This window comes from Ceratotherium simum, chromosome 28, assembly GCF_057802395.1.
Source record: "Ceratotherium simum simum isolate JZ-2026a chromosome 28, ASM5780239v1, whole genome shotgun sequence".
In the NCBI taxonomy this organism is placed as follows: domain Eukaryota; kingdom Metazoa; phylum Chordata; class Mammalia; order Perissodactyla; family Rhinocerotidae; genus Ceratotherium; species Ceratotherium simum.
Genome location: NC_141927.1, coordinates 8139201 through 8155820, shown reverse-complemented (window position 1 = coordinate 8155820; position 16620 = coordinate 8139201). Strand labels below are relative to the sequence as shown.

Genomic DNA, 16620 nt, shown 5'->3' with positions numbered 1-16620 from the left:
ACCATAAGATAACCGTGAGAGTTATACTGGCGTAAATAGGAAAATTTTTAAGAATGTGAAAATGGGGATGGAGATTAGCATACAGGTTCTGCTAAGCATGTGAGGTATGACAGTGTACAGAGATGGAACTCCTGGGCTGAGTTAGGAGAGTCCCGGCACTGCATCATGGTTGTGCTTCATGATGGATTAGAGGAACAGCAGGAGGGAAAATATCACAAGCCCCAGGAGGGCATGGGTCATATGGGGATCTGCAAAACCTTCTTGGAGAGGAGCCCTGGGTGGAGGTGGAGGCACCAAGGATTGTGGCCTGCCTTCCCCAGGACACTCAACAGGTGTCAGTAGTTTGACCAGATGGCTTCTTGGGGCAGGGCTAGCTACAAGACATCGCGCATCTCCAAAGTGACAGCAGGAACCTCCCCCTGGATCAGAGCTCCACCTGCCCAGCACATTATTCACACAGCAACACATCATCACTCACTGTACAGCTGCCCTTCCGCCATCTAATCATGCTGGGCTCCTGACTGGCCCCACTTCTTACTTCCCACACCTCCACCCAGGGCCCTTGNAGGGCATCATCACCCCAGGCTGAGTGGAAGGGATTGCAGGGCATAGAGTCGACATAAGATACCATCGTATTGGATANGTTTGNNCTAGGAGTTCCTTTCTTTGGCTCACAGACCTGCACATATGGTTTCTAGGACCATCAAAGTGCTTCTAATTTTTTCCAGATGCTCAAGATAGGAGAAGACACATTCCTGAAGCCTCTGTAGCAGGCATGGCATGGTCCCTGCCCCACAGGGTACATGGAAATATCAGAAGATCAACTTCCAAAAGGACACCATGTGGTGCAGCATCACCCTGGGATTGGCTGCGTGTGTTTGTGTCTGTAGGTGAATCCTCCTCATCTTCATTGAATCAGATACACTTCTTAACAGAGAATCTCTATAGACTGCTGTATGCCAACAACCACAAAAATTATCAATGACAAGAATGGTCATAATAAAAATAATGATGGATAGTAATGATCAAAATGACCATCATAATGATGTGAATACTATTCGTTATACTTTTGATATATTATCCTAAAAGATTTAAATTATATGTAGATTCCTCTGAGTCTATGACAAAGTACCCAGATGGACTTTCATGGCGAAGCTTGAGTTGGCATCCTAAGTTGCACCACTGAAATATTTCCATGAGACAAACACCAGTATCAGGAAGGAAAAGATAAACAACCTGCAGGAGATGATATGGATCATTATGGGAACTCAAGTGTGTACCCCTCTTGAAGAAGAATGCCTGGTAGAGGAGGAGGAGACTCTGGGTGGAGACCCTCCCTTCCACAAGATGCCAAACAGCATTCTGTGGTTCAGGCCCAGGTGGCTGTTTTGGTTCGCGATCCCTGCAAATGGGCAAGACTCTGAAACCACACATGGCCCCCTCTCTCCTGGGACTCAGAATCACTTGGTTGTGTGGAACATTAAAGCTCCAGGCACTACATCAGCCCTTAGAGGCCCAGAAGCTCTTTGAGTGTGTGGTGTTCCAGGATCCATCAAGGTCAGAGGATTCTTGGATTGCCCTTATCTCCACCCAGGACGATGGGAGGGCTTAGTCTTCCCTTAGCTTCCCAGCGAGAATGGGTCAAAATGGGAGCAGGACATAAAGCAGATGCCCTACAATATCTCAGTTCAATCTATAGGACCAAGATGTCTGAGTCCTTGTGGCATCTGGGACTGGGCAGATGACAGAAGGGCAGCCAGACACTTTGGTAACATAATGCTGGGTATTTTCTGTTGCTAATCAGCTGGGTTTGTGTACACCATTCATGAAGCTGGATGCCTGACTTCAAGTCAGTGGCCCTACAACATCCATTAGTGGTCCTAGCTGCTGTGAAAAACTCATGTGCTTCTGATGAAATGCATGACTGGCACCAGAGTCCTTTTATTCTTAGACCTAATGCCTGAAAGAGCACACCCATAGTTCATGCAGGAGTACCCCTGTTTGCACATACCAACATCTAGTTTGCATTTCTCATCTCTTCTGCTATGGGTCTTTGGCTTCCCAGGGAACAAGTGTGTTGCATCATGTGAGGCTGGCACTCTCTGACTCAAAACGACCTCGATCACACCCCAGGATGTGTACCTGTCATTGATGATGAGACTCTTTAATTTCTTTTCCTTCTTTATAGGGTTGAATAATTATTTTGAGAATATTATAATTATTAGGATTAGCATCATTGTGTGGTAGATTTATCATCACATTATTATCATTGATATGCACCAATATTTTTATTATTACTTCCATTGTCTGTGTGGCTGATATTTGTGGATATCGTTTATTCAACAATGAATAAGGAGTTTACTCTATTTCTGAGAAAGAGTGTCTGATTTTACTGAAGATGTGTATGGAGGTTACCCAAGAGACAAGATATAGACTTACTGCAGCTCAAAGAGCTCTCCCTCTATGGAAAAAGAACCTATTAATCTGATAGAGGTTTCTGAGAAAGTTTCTTATCACTTGGATTCAGACGCCATTCCATGCAGTTTTCAAATTCAAATTCATGTGGAAAACCTGTTTTCTCCTCACACTAGACAGAGGAAGCCTCACTGGGTTCAGCAGGGTCAAGAGGTGTTTTATTTCGTTTTTCATCTTCATGACCCGTTTTTAACTTCTTCCAAGAAATGAGAACTGAATATGTTTGAGAACTAAGTATGAACAAATCACTTATTTAGGCTTTCAGTTCCCCATAGCCAAACCCACCAAGTTTCATTAGCTACTCACTGCCCCACACACATCAGGGGACTGGGGTCTACTGCCTCTGGGATTTGAACCTCATGTAATAATTAACATTGGCTGGAAATGATATATTTTATCCATCTAGCTTTCTCAGAATTCATATGAAAATTGCCAAGGAATCTGTACCCCACTGCCTAAAGTCACATCAGCCATCTCTGTTATTGCTAATGTCCCACTTTCTCAAGGAGGGATAATCCCTAAGATGTCAGCTTGGAATGGAGACTCACCTGAAATCCCAGCTGTGCTCCTCCAGTCTCGTATTGACAAGCGGGTGCAGGAACAGCTCCCCTGGACGTAATGCAGCTTCTAAGGTGCCTGCAGAAGAGTCAGAGTGGGGACAGTTTCCTTTTCTGTCACACTTTTCTACTGTTTTTAAGAAGGTTATGTGACCTTGTTACAGGGGATCTCTCAATCAATCCATGTAGCACTTTGGTGTGGAGAAGAGAGTAGACACTGTGTGGGCTGCCTATTAGACTTTCCTTATCAGTTTTCCTCTGTCTTTAGAGGCATGAGAAGTTGACCTGAGCAACTGGAAACCTCTCTGATAGCACAGATGTAGAGCGTTTCCAGTTGACTCTATGGGTTTCTTGAAGAGAATCTGCACGTTATTTGCCCTCCTCAGAGGCTGAGCATTATTTTTCAATATTATAATGATTGGGATTATAGCATCATTGGGTTGATGATCCTCATTGGAAATCTCAATGATATTCACCATTATTTTTATTATTTCACCTCTGTTGTCTTGATGGCTTATATGTCTGATTATGTTTTTCCACTTGGGTGAATGAGTGTTACTCTATTGACTGAAGATGTGTATGCAGGTTTCCCCAAGAGGCAGCGAAGACACTGCAGCTCCCAGACTGTCCCTCTAGTGAAAAGAACCTGTTGGTGCTGATGGCGTTCCTGAAACTCATTGTTGTCGATCCGGCCCGGAGCAGAGGCCATTGCTTGTGCCAGGAAGGAAAGAAAGACCAGGAAGGTGTGTCACCTTGGCTGCTTTTAGCCTCTGGACCAAATCTAGAGCTATGTCAGAAGAGGAGGCCCAGCAGTGGCTTGCAGCTGTGAGAAAGCCCAGTGTGGGCGTCCTTAGCCAGCGGGGGACACCAGAGGCAAAGTTTTCGAGCTTCCAGGCTCAGGGACCCAAGAATGGCTCTTGATGACATGAAAGCTAGCAAATGGTGGCGAGGAGCCCACAGAATTGTTTCCAATGTATCCAGGGACATTGGAAGGTTGCTCCTGCCACCTGCCTGGAAAGGCTGCAGAGGAACCGCTCCTCCCTTTGCAGGAATGTTCTGTTTCACCGTTCAAGTGCCCAGGAACTGCCATTGGCCAACATAATCGGTGCAAGGATGGCTTCCCTAATGATGTTCCTGAGCAGCTGAAAAATATACTAGGACTGAGACCTGAACACCATTCTCCCCACCAATTAGCGTATCTCCCTTCAATGTCCTTGCTCCCTCATCTCCTATTTCCCACATCTTCCTTGCTGCTGCACAGGATTTAGAGTCCGTAACTACCAAGGTGAGAGCAGAGTTAATTCCAGTAATGTGTTAAGCTTCCCAGCTCAATTCCACCTGCACTCAGGGGCACTCTAACTGGAACGTGGGGAGCACACAGTAGATGCTGAATCCCATGTTGTTCGAAGGTAGGAACGCATGGGATGTTTCCTGAAGTCTGCCCTGCTACGAGACCCTGTTGCCTCCTCTACAATTCTCTCAATGTCCTGAGTGTAAGCGAAAAATTTAGGCTTTTCAGGGAGACCATGGGTGATCTTCCCTGAAACCCACTGTGCTTGTTTTGAGAGACTATGGTTGCCTGTCAGGGAATGTGTGTCCACTGTGCTTTGCTTTATCAGGCTTGAGTGCTTTGCTAGAAAGGAGGGTCTGGAGGGATCAGCATCCAAGTGCCCAGGGACCATGTGAGAAAGGGAACTGATGGGTCCTTCCTAGACTATGAAACTAGACATAATTTCCTAACGTTGAGCACTGTACATCCTTCTTGAAAAAATCTATGTGTACAGAAATTGTGAGAAAGGATTATTAACTAAAGTGTTCTCCCAACTCTGTAGGTTTCCAGTGAAATGACCTAGGCCAAAAGGAGAGTTAACGCTGTCCCGGGTCCCAAGGAGACTAGAGCACTTCAGAAGCTATGGCAGGCTAGGGTATTGCCCTAAAGATGTGCCATCTTGACTTTTCTCTGGCTTTATTTTCAAGACCTTGTGCGTTCAACCAGGGGCTGCCCTCCTTGGAAACTTGCACAGAATCACCACAAGAGTGAAAAAAGCACTTGCCCAACGGATGTCCCACAAGGCAGATAGGAGCTAGTCATTTTGTTCTTCCTAAGGAAATGTTCCTGACCGAGGCAGAGGAGGAATTTTCTGGATCCTTCTCAGAAACTTTTCCTGAATGAGAAAATGGAGATCTACAGCTGAGCGGTTTAGTTGAACATCTTTGCTCACCAGCTCAGGTATGAGATCTCAAATTTTGCTGCACCACTGGAATCTATGTGGGAGAGATTTCCAAAGCTCCCAGTGCCCAGGCTGCGATAAACACACCCTCAATTGGTATCTCTTGCCCAGTAGGCTTAGAGGCACAGGTATTTACTAACCACCCGCCCTGAGTCCCCTGTGGAATCCACCGTGCTTGAATGGGAGTCTGCAGGCACGATGGTCTCACTGAAGATTAACTGCCTAAGATTCCCTGGGGCTCACTGTCAAAACTGCATGTAATGATGCCGTGGGGCTGAGTGTGCCTGAGAATCTGTGTTTCTAATAAAGCCCTAGGTCCTGCCAAACATTGCTTCACTGATCACTTCAACTTGGATGAGTCAAAGAAATTTTTAAAATGGTCTGCATGCCTAGAAATCAAAAGTGCGTACCACAGGTCTCACCTTTAGGAGAATTTTATTAATAACAAAAAGAACATTTAAAACACAACTTTCTAATGACGTTTAATAACCCAAAGGAACAAAGCCATGAGAATATCCGCATCAGGCTTTTCCCACAGAAATAACCCCACAGAGACAACATATTTCATCCCAGGGTCAGGGAACTCTTTACAATTTGCCACCAAACTATTTTGAACCCATTTTCCCCAAATTCTGAAAATCGGAGGAGAGATACAGATACATTTCCTATTATCTTTTTAAGGTTTGAGACATTACCCCTGCAATCGAACTGGGCTAGTATCTAAATGGATTTCAATGCCCCAAAACAACTTCCTATTCCAGTTTTGATTAGTGACCTTTGAATAAATCACTTCTGCTTCCATCATGAAAGCGTGCAGTGTTTGCCTGTGTGTGTCCACACGCATCGTCTGAGCTTCCACTGCCTTGTTTCCTACTGGAGCTTTGAGACAGGGGAGAATAACTGATTCCCGAGAAAAAGCTTGCTCCTTATGACTTCTCCTCCTCACTGGACAGTCAGTTCCAGGCACTCCTTACTGAGGCGGATGGACATGTCTTCACTGGCGGGAGGTTTCTCCCTCCTAGTCCAGCTCTCTTTCTCAGAGGAAGAAGCAAACCTGGAGGTCATTCTCCAGGACACTCCCAGTAGGACTGGGGCACAGTGTCCCTCAGACGTCTCTAGTGTGGGGGCTATGCCCTGGAGGGCTTGGCTTCTGAGCTGGAAGGCTAGGGAGGAGCAGTCAGGGTTGTCTGGAGCTCCACCAGCCATTGTCTAATCTCACTGAAGAGCATTCTGAGGGGCTGGCCCAGGGACCCGTTTCAGGTGCTGGGGCGATGGGCCACAATGCAGGGCTGAGGCAGGATGATTCAGGTGAGGTCTGTTGTGTGGAGGCGGGAAGGTCAGTGCTTTTCCACATGGGAATGCATCTTTCTGGTCACCTGGCGTCCCGCGAGTGGGTCTACATCCAGTTGTCCGTGGTGGAGGCTACAGGGAGTCTGGAAAACCCCAGATGTGGTCTCTGAGTGCTCTTCAGTAGGGTCCTGAAAGGGAGTGAGTCTCCGGTTTCTTTGGGAGGGTCTGGAAAGTCGGCACTGGTACAATTGGTCAATTGAGTCTTAAACTTGCCTGAAGTGCCTTGATGCTGATTTTTGACACAGCACCAGATCCTGAGTCCCGGTCCAGCAGCCTGTGGGCTGGGATAGGAGTTGACAGTATCCAGGATACATGGCTTGCTGCACTGGGGTTTGAGGCGTGGCCCCAGGCCATGTGTCTTGGAGAGCCTGGGGATCTTCCAGGGAGGAAAAATGGGGCTTCTTGTCCCTCAGTGGGACAATGGTGGTAGTGAGATCCGGGGCAAAGTGACTTGAGGCAGCTGCCAGTGAGACATGCACAGGAGTAGTGCCAAATCCTAAAGAGCAAGAGATAAGAAGATCACTGGCAGAGTACACAGAGACAGATCACATTGGTTGGCATGGAATTGAAGAGTTCCCTCACACAGAAGGGGTTGGGAGGCAGATTGGGCTTCCCAGAGAGAAGAGAACAGAGAGGGGGCCCAGGGGAGACTCACCCTCCACGCGTCGTCACAGGGTTTCCCTGTCGTTCCTTCCAATTGGTCTGGGGACTGCCCTTGAGCCTCTCCTGGGAAATCTCTGCAGTAGAGCATTGCTGTGCTGCTCTTTGTTCGCCTACAAACAAAAGCATGTCAAATGGAAGGCACTCAATTTCCCTTGTAGCCAGTGGGGGACAGATATTCCTGTGCCCCAGGCTCCTTCGGGCTGTTGTGTTTTGAGACAGGTCGTGAAGCCCTGGGCCTTTGCCTCACCTCCAGATTATTCCCCCCAACTGCAGAGAACCCTGCAGGTTTTCTCATGAAGTCACTTTCCTTTTTCTCCATTTATTCACCTCTCTCTCCCTGTCGTGGGCAGAATTCTGAAATGTTCCCCACCCCTTGAGTGACTCCCGAGGACTTGAGGTGAGCACCTGAGGTGGCTGGACCCTGGAGGAGAGTGAGCTCGCTATCTCAGGGTTCTAACTCCACCCCCTGTCCTGGCCTGGAGGGTGGCTGTGCACTGCGATTAATGGGCTGGGGAGACACGTGAGTCTCCTTGGATTTCAGCCCAAAGATTGGTTTTAAGCTCCCAGGTTCCTCACCTTTGTCTTTTAACTGCTTCTTTCTCTCTCTGGCTTCACTGCAAGAGCCAGTGGGTTTGGCTGCACCTGCAGATTCCACGAGTTTCACGTTCTCCTTTGCTGCAAATCACTGGGAGCCCAAGGGCAGGGAGGCTATGGCCCCTTACCAGCACTTCATAAGGGGCACCCTGATGCTTCTTCTGTTGTGCCCAAAGGCTCCGCATGATCCTTGCACTTCACCTGTGGGTGGAGGAGGAAATGGTCTCTGAGTCAGCGGGAATCACAAAAGCACTTTTCCACAGTGAATGAGAAGGACAGAGTTTGAGAGGTGAATATTATTGGTTTTGGAGAGGGAAGGACATATGGCGAGTAGCTGTCAGCACACTGAGCATATTAGGGTGCCTTCCAAAAGCTTCTGCCTAGGGATGGACAGTGGAGGAAGCGGGAGGTTGGAGCTCTCAAGGTGAGCAGATGAGTGTCATAAGTGAAGAGTGAGGCCAAAATCCAAGCCATACCATACGACAGCAAAGAGGGAAGTGAGGTTGTTCCTCCGGAGTCCTGTGAATGGACCTGTGCATGGTGATGTGGTCCCTAAGGCAAGAAATCGTCACATGGGAAGGTCAATGGAGGTGATGTGGCCACAGAAGTGGCCATGTTCAAGCTCCCTGTCTCTTGATTCGATCTTGCATGCCTGATGCCACACAGACCCAAAGCCTTTCTCAGAGCAACACCTACGATCCTCCTCACTCTGGTCGGGGAGCCTTCTTTGCCGCCCAGGTCCTTCACATGCTTCTTGCCGTTCTGGAAAGGCATTAGAGATTCGGGAGGGCCACGTGCTGGGTGAAACGGCCCGCCATCTGCCTCACCTCCTTGGTTTGTCACCTAGGAACAGTGTTTCTGCAGGGATTTGATGTTCCGGATTTCCTGAATCAAAAGCAGAAGAAAACTTTCCGATTGACACAGAGACTAAGAGTCTCTCATGCACCTTCTTCTCCAGAGTGGGGATTAGAGGGACCTCATGACTCCCACTCAGTCAAAACACATTTCTGAGGTGATGTCTCCCTCCCAGGAGATTTTGTCCTTCTCCTGACTCCCTACGCGCCCGAGAAAAGCACGCTGCCCAAGACCAGACACGGGAGGTGGCCTTTTGTCAATTGCATTTCCATAAAACTTCAAAGAGTGATTTGAGAGACTTTGGTGAAGTCTATGCTGTGCCTCTCTATTTGGTTCACAAAGAAAAGAGGCAAAATTTCCCCAGGTGTACACAATAATCCATGCCCGGGAATGATGCAATGAATGCCGGGCACTACGATCTTGGAATGTCAAAAGCAAAAAAAGCTTTCCTATCAAAAACTGGAAGTTCCTCTTTAGACACGAGAGGAGGCACTTTTCAAATTCCACTTCAGATAGGAAAAATGTTTTCTCCTCTACTAGGCCTGGAGGCTCTGCCAGGAATCAACATGGTCAGAACTTTGTCTTGTTTATTTGTCATCTTCATGACCCTCTTTTTAACTACTTTCCATAGAAATCTTTGAGACTAGAATATGTTTGAACTAAGTGTGAGACTAATCTATTCTCTAGGCTTTGAGGCCCATAGCCAAAGCCAGCGAGGTTCCATTCCACCTCCGCTGCACTCACTGCCCCATGCACATCAGGGACTTGGGTCTATTTCCTCTGGAATTTGAACTTTGTCGGATAATGAGCATTGAAAAGGATGTATCTCATGGATCTCTTTTTCTCAAGAATTCCTGTGCAAATTAAAGAATCAATACCCCTGTGCCTCAAGAAAGCCACATCGCTCCTCTCTTTTCCTACTGTCCTCCCTCTCTCAGAAGGAGGATCGTCAGAAAGGGGAGCAGTTTGTAATGAAACCACACCTGAAATCCCAGTAGTGATCCTCGGTCTGAATTCTCTACAGCTGGGTGCAGGAACAGCTCCCCTGGATGCAGGATGCAGCTTCCAAGGTGCCTGCGGAAGGAGTCAGAGGGGAGTTCCCCTTTCGGGCAGAGCTTTTATACTGAGATTCAAAGGTCACGTGACCTGCGCTAAAGGGGATCTCCAGTCAGAAATCCATCTCATCTACCCACCTTTGAGTGTAAAGCGAGAGTCTTGAAGCCATGAACCCTCCTGTGTCTTTTAGCATTTTCAGGCTGTTTTAAAATGCCAGGCACTCCTGGAGCATACTTTTTGAGATGTGTGAATCCATCTGTTTTCTGTAGGAAAAAACCTCTGTCTGCTAATGCACCTCTATCTTTCTCACTTTGCACTTTTGTTCTTGTGGCGAATTCGTGCTAGCAGTGGTAGTTACTCTTGGAAGGCATTGGAGAAGTGTAGACTTCTACCGCCCTGAGTACATTCACCTCGCTGTGCAAACATCACCATCCTCCCTCTACCCTGCTTTTCATATTCTGCAACTGAAAGTCCTATCTATTAAAGCACCCACTCTTAATTCTTCCTCCCTGCAGACCCCTCTTCCACCCATTCTCTATTTTTTGATGTCTATGCATGGGACATACTCATAGTTATCCACAGAAGGCATTGTGCGATCTGCGTCCTGCTGGGACTGGCTTCTTTTGCACTGTGTCTTGTGACTTAAATAATTGTTCCTGCCAGGTCCCTTTGGTGGGACCCAGGGCAGCTCCACTCGACTCAGTCTCTTAGTCCTGTACTCCAAGGTGCAGTATGCCAGAGGGACGTGGATGACTTTCTTTGACACTAACCTCTCATCTCCCTTTGGTTGATATTTGTGTGAGCTTTCACAACTTCCCGGCTAGTGGTCAGGCCCAGGGAGACAGGTTGCAGGCACAGGTCTGTGTTTTGATGACCAGGACCAGGTTGGGAATGGGGAAATGCCCTGTGATCTCATCTAGGTAGTTGCTCATTGAGTCAGGAGGACCAGCTTGACCTCAAAGCGGGTGACTAAGTACAACCCCGCCAGGCTAAAGTGAGTGGGTAATGTCATTCCATAGTTGTTCCATATTATTATTGGTACCCTGGGAGTTTCAGCCAGTTGGTTGTGGTTTGCAACCATATGGACTTTGAAAATTGCATTACATTAATAATTTATGAGATTTGGCAAAAATGCCACCTAGGTCCTGGCTCCGTAGCCACAGCTTCAGTCCCATCCTCCATGCCCTGGAACCTGGGCATGATTAGTGGCGCCCGCCTAATCTCCCACCACAGCCTTATGGGCCTCCTGGTGGCCTCTAAACCCAGCTCAAGGATGGCGTGCCCCCGTGATTCTCACACCACTGGCTGAATTGCCCCTTCACCCCCCAGCATAATTGGAGTGAGCACTTTTGCAAGACTCACGACTAGCCAAAGGCAGAATAAACTGCAGAAACTTTCAGAGAAAGCATAAGGATGTGGCATAGCGCTGGTGTTATTCCAATGGTGCATAGGCTGACTGTTTAGACCTGTTTGTTTGTTGGCTTAATCTGTGTTATATCCTCAGCATTGAAAAGATAACAGTCTTTGATATTTAGAGTGGAGATGTGTGGACCTCTAGAAGAAAGTGTTTTGACAACCAGAGTATTACCCAACTGGAGTCATCTGTATTAACTGCTTCTAATTTAACGACGTTGCCATTTTCAGGATGAGGTTGTTGTTATGTTTCTTATTCAGCTCTATAGGGTTTTTCCTGGAATTCTCTGCTATATCTCATATTTTGAAGGAAGGTTCAGTGTGCTATTCTTCATTAACCTTTCACTGCACGCTCAAACGAATATTTGAGTTTGTGTATGTTTGGAGTGAATGCTACCAATTGGGTGAAGAAGATTGGATTGACCATGATTTAGAGTGTATTTGGGACTGAAAGCAGCTGTTCGTTCCATTTCTGAGCTGCCTCTCTGTTGCTTTACGCTAGGATGTGTGCGGCAAGAAGGGCGTATCTTATCATCATATAGCAAAAAAGATTCAGGTCATGTCAATTTCCAAGAGTACACAGTGCCCTCATTTCTGTGTGTCATGATACTGACAGAATCATGTGGGCAGGATTTGTTGGAGAGGAAGCCAACTGTTTCCTGAGGACATTTCTTTATGGGTTTTTATGACTTTGGAGGCAGGGATGGGGGATGACTGGAGAAGCATCAGTTTTGGGTAGAATAGTGAGATAACGGATGAAATTGACTGTAATTATTGAAGAAAGATATCTGCACGTTCTTTGCCCTCCTCAGAGGCTGAGCATTTGATTTCAGATACTTTTGTGATGGATTGGGTGTAAGCATCATTATTGGATCGATGGATCCCCACTGTTGTGGAGGAACATTCACTGAGAATTTGTTTATTGTGCCTTTTGTGTTTATGGCTAATTTGTTCACGTTCTCTGGTTGAAAGGCGGCAGTGGGCAGACTAGCACTTCAACGTTTGCTCCAGAGGTTTGAGATGGAGCATGAGAGATATGCATGGGGTTTCTGTATTGAGGACTTGCTATAGAAAGTGCTGCTCCCAGACTCTTTTTCTATGGCAAGGAAGCTGTCTGTCTATTAGACATTTCTGAGAAGATTGTGTTTGTTTGCATCTGTGATGCAGCTGAGACATTGGCTGAAGAAGCAGATGGAATCAGAGCTGGTATCCTTGAAAAATTTGTTCTCTGGACAGACATCCCAAAACTAAGGGCCTGGAGGCCCAGCAGCTCTGACTTTGTAAGACAGCTGCCAGAAAAGTCCAGTGAAAGCGTCCTTAGAGCAGCCAGCGCCACCATGTGTTGCCCTTTGAGCAGAAGAACTGGGATGCCACTGGATGATGTTGGAGGCTGGGCGGATGCCAGGCCAGGAGCCTTTTTGGGAATTTTTCCAAGATGCCTGGGGGGCTTTTGGAACTACTCCTCTGCCAGCCTGGAGAGGCTGCAGAGGCTCCGTCCTCCTCGTGCAGAATTTTGTATTTCCCTTCAGGGTGCCCAGGGCAGCCATTTTGGCCCAAAATGATGGTGCGAGGATGGCTTCCTAACTAGTGCCTGAGCTGTTGAAAGTCTTCCATGTCCCAATAGCCGGTCTGCCACCAATTACGCCTGTCTCCCTCAATAATCCTTGCTCCCTCTTCTTTCCTTTTCAACGTCTTCCCTTCCTGGCGTGGGCTTTGGGAAGTAACTAACTACCAAGGTAGAGCAGAGTTAATTCTTCTAATGAATTGAGGTTACAGGCTGGGTTGCAGTGAGAGGGACCCTAAGGAACATGTGACTTGCACACTAGATGCTCAAGCTTGAGTCGTCTGAATGTGGTATGGCGTGCTGACCACAGCAGAGTGGGTCCTGCAGAGACCCTATTGCCTCCTGTATTCTTCTCTCAATGTCCTGAGAAATGTGCAGTACTGTAGGCTTTCTGCGAGACCATGCAGGTGGTCTTCATGGAAACCCTCTGTGTTTGTAGCGAGATGATGGTTGGCTGTCAGGGCTTGTGTCCCTATGCTTGCTTTCCCAGGCTGAGTGCTGAGTGGAAGTGGGTCACTTGAAAGAGCAGCATCAGCGTCCCCAGAGGGAACATGTGAGAAATAGAAACCAGATGGATCCTTGCTGGGCATCCAAGCTCCTAATTCCCTGGTGTGGAGCCTTGTACACTGAAGAAATTTCTGTGTGCACCGAGACTGTGAAAGAGGAGTGACCATAGCTCAAGGTGTTCTCCACTCTCGGCTGCCATTTCAAAAATCCCCTAAATTGAGATGGAGAATGCAGGTGCATCTGGCACTAGGCGTGTGAGGTTGTTCAGTGGTGGGCCTGCGTGAATGGGGTTGTCAAGAATCTCTACAAAATTGTATGAGGCAGGACAGAGGCCATGAGACCAGACCAGGGGCCTAAGTGCCGAAAGGAAGGAAGTCTGTCCCAGGTCCCAAAGGAGACTGGATCCCTTCAGAAGCTATAAGGCTGGGGTATTGCTGCAAAATGTGCCATCTTGACTTTTCCCTTCTTTAGTGACCTTGTGCGTTCAGCCAGGACTGCACCCTCAGCAGGAAGAAGCAAGGAATGCTGCTGACTAGAAAGAAGCACTCGCCAGCAGATGTCCTACAAGGAGGTAGGAGCAGTCATTTTGTTGCTTCCTCTGGAAATGATGTCCTTACCACCGAGGCATGGGAATTTTCTGGATCCTACTCAGAGCTTTTCCCGAATGAGAAAATGGAGATCACAGGTGACTTGAGTGAAATCTTTGCTCACTACCTCCAGTGGATCTCAAACTTTGCTGCCCACTGTTATCACGTGGGAAATTTCCAGAGCTGCAGTGCCCAGGCGTGTCTGCACCCTCAATTTGTATCTCTTGCAGTAGGCTTTGGGGCACACAGGTATGTTGCTAACCACTCCGCCCTGGAGTCCCCTGTAGATCTCACAGTCTGAGGCATATAGCAGATCTGCAGTAGGCTTGTCTCACTGGAAATCTGCCTAGGAATTCCTGGGGCTCACTGTCAAAATGCATGTAATGATGCCATGGGGCTACAGAGTGTGCACCTGAGAATCTGCTGAGCTCTAATCAGCCACTGGGTCCTGCCAAACATTGCTTCACCCAGTCACTTTAACAGGGATGAGTCAAAGAAATTTTTACAAAATGGTCTGCATGCCTAGAGAAATCCAAAAGAAGTATGTGCCCAGGACTACCTTTGGGAGAATTTTATTAATATCAAAGAACATTTTAAAAAACACAACTTTCTAATGGCGTTTAATATGAAAAGGATCAAAGCCATGAGAGTATCCCATCAGGATTTCCACAGAAATATTACAGAGTCAAAATATCTCATGGAGGTCAGGGAACTCTTGTCAAATTTACCACAGACTATTTTGAGACATTTCACCCATTTTTCCCCCCAAATTCTGAAATCAGAGGAGAGAGATACAGATCATTTTCCTGTATATTTTAGTTGAGACCTTGCACACACAATCAAACAGCACAGTATCCAATGGATTTCAGTGTCCAAAAAACTTCCTATTCCAGTTTGATTAGCGCCCTTTGAATCTATCAATACTGCTTCCATCATGAAAAAGGGCAGTGTTTGGCCTGTGTGTGTCCACAAGCATCGCGTCTGGGCTTCCACCATGTGTGGCCAGAGCAGAGATGAGGGAATGGCTGATTAGCGAGAAAAAACAGCTCCTTGTGACTTCTCCTCCTCACTGGACAGTCAGTTCCAGGTGTCCTGGGGCGGGAGGACGTGTCTTCACTTGGCAGGAGGCGTCTCATGGAATAACTCTCTTCAGAGGAAGAGGAAACCTGGGAGTCATTCTGCAGGACAGCTTCAGTGAGTGGACAGGGTGTCTTCCGTTGTTTGCATGACGTTGTTGATACCCTAGGGAGTTTCCAGATGGTGTGGTTTGCAGAGGTTTGCAACCATATGGACTTTGAAAATTGCATTAAATTAATAATTTATGAACTTGGCAAAATGCCCTAGGTCCTGGCTCCGTAGCCACGGCAGATCCCATCCTCCTGCCCTGAAACCTTGGCAGCAGGGACCTCTCCCTGATCTCCCACTGCAGCCTTGGGCCTCCTGGTGGCCTCTCCCAGCTTCCAAAGGGTGGCGTGCCCCCGTGATTCTCACACCACTGGCCTGAATTTCCCTTACCAGCACTCCACGTAATTGGAGTAGCACTTGCCAGTCTCACGACTAAGCTACCCAAGGCAGAATAAACTGTGTACTTTCTGGAAGGCTGAGGTATCCCTTTCACACCTGGAATTATTCCAGTTTGCATAGACTCTTTTTGGTTCTGTTCTTTTAATTCTTAATTTGTCAATTGTCTCCTCAGCATTACAGAGAAAATCATGGGATTTGGGGTGAGGAGCTGGGTTAGAAGTTGCCAGAAAGTGAGCCATTGAATTTAGCCCAGCTAAGATATGTGTTAACTGCTCCTAATTTATCTGACCGTTTATTTCAGGCCAGGGATATTTTATGTTTTTTCATAAAACTCTGCAGAGTTTTTCCTAGATTTCATATTTATATCTCTTTCTTTGCGGAAGGAAGGATATTGTCAGTAACCCTTCTCCTCCATTGTAGTATTTTAGTTTATTGCTGTTAGACGTGAATGCTACCAAATTTGGAAGTTGGATTGCCGTAGTTGGAGTGTTGGTTGAAAGCAGCTGTTCGTTCCCAGACTTTTTCTCTGATTTTGCTAGGATGTGCCTCGTAGAGCATCGTATCACCAGCCAATCCCAAAAAAGGTTCAGATGTAACTTCCAAGAGTACACAGTGCCCTCATTTCTCATGTCCATGGCCCTGGCAGTGTGTGCAGCACAGTGTGGAGAGGAAGCCAACCCTGAGGGCTCTCCTTATCAGTTTCTCGGACATTGGAGGCAGGAGGGTTAGGCCTGAAATCATCCCGTTAGGTAGACCAATGTGGAATGTTTCGGTCAGGCTGTAATTCTTGAAGAGAATCTGCATGTTGTTTGCCCTCCTCAGGAGGCTGAGCATGATCTCCAATACTATAATGATTGGGACAGCATGATCATTGGATTGATCCCCATTGGGCCATCATTTCTTATTTACTGCGCTTTAAAGATAATAGAAAATTAATCTGTATGTCTCTTCTGATTTCTAAGAATTTAGGAAAATGGGTAAAGGGCTCAAAATAGTCTGTGGCAAATTGTAAAGACTTCCCTGACCTGGGATGAGATATCTTTGACTCCTGTGGGGTTATTTCTGTGGAAATCCTGGGCGCGATGTTCTCATGGGTTTTGATCCTTGGGGCTATTAATGTCATTAGAAAGTTGTGTTTTAAAATGTTCTTTTGTTGTGTAAAATTCTCCCAAAGTTGACCTATAGTACGCACTTTTGATTTCTACAGGCATGCAGACCATTTTAAAAATTTCTTTGACTCATCG

At 47.0% G+C, this 16620-nt stretch overlaps 1 protein-coding gene across 1 annotated transcript in view; it reads right to left on the bottom strand.

The window, feature by feature from the left end:
* LOC147913310 (ubiquitin carboxyl-terminal hydrolase 17-like protein 6) overlaps positions 1-16620 on the bottom strand; it is a 47805-nt gene that overhangs the window by 3485 nt on the left and 27700 nt on the right. Inside the window, 1 exon segment of the mRNA XM_087418250.1 lies at positions 8579-8632. Coding sequence (XP_087274376.1) covers positions 8579-8632 — 54 coding nt within the window.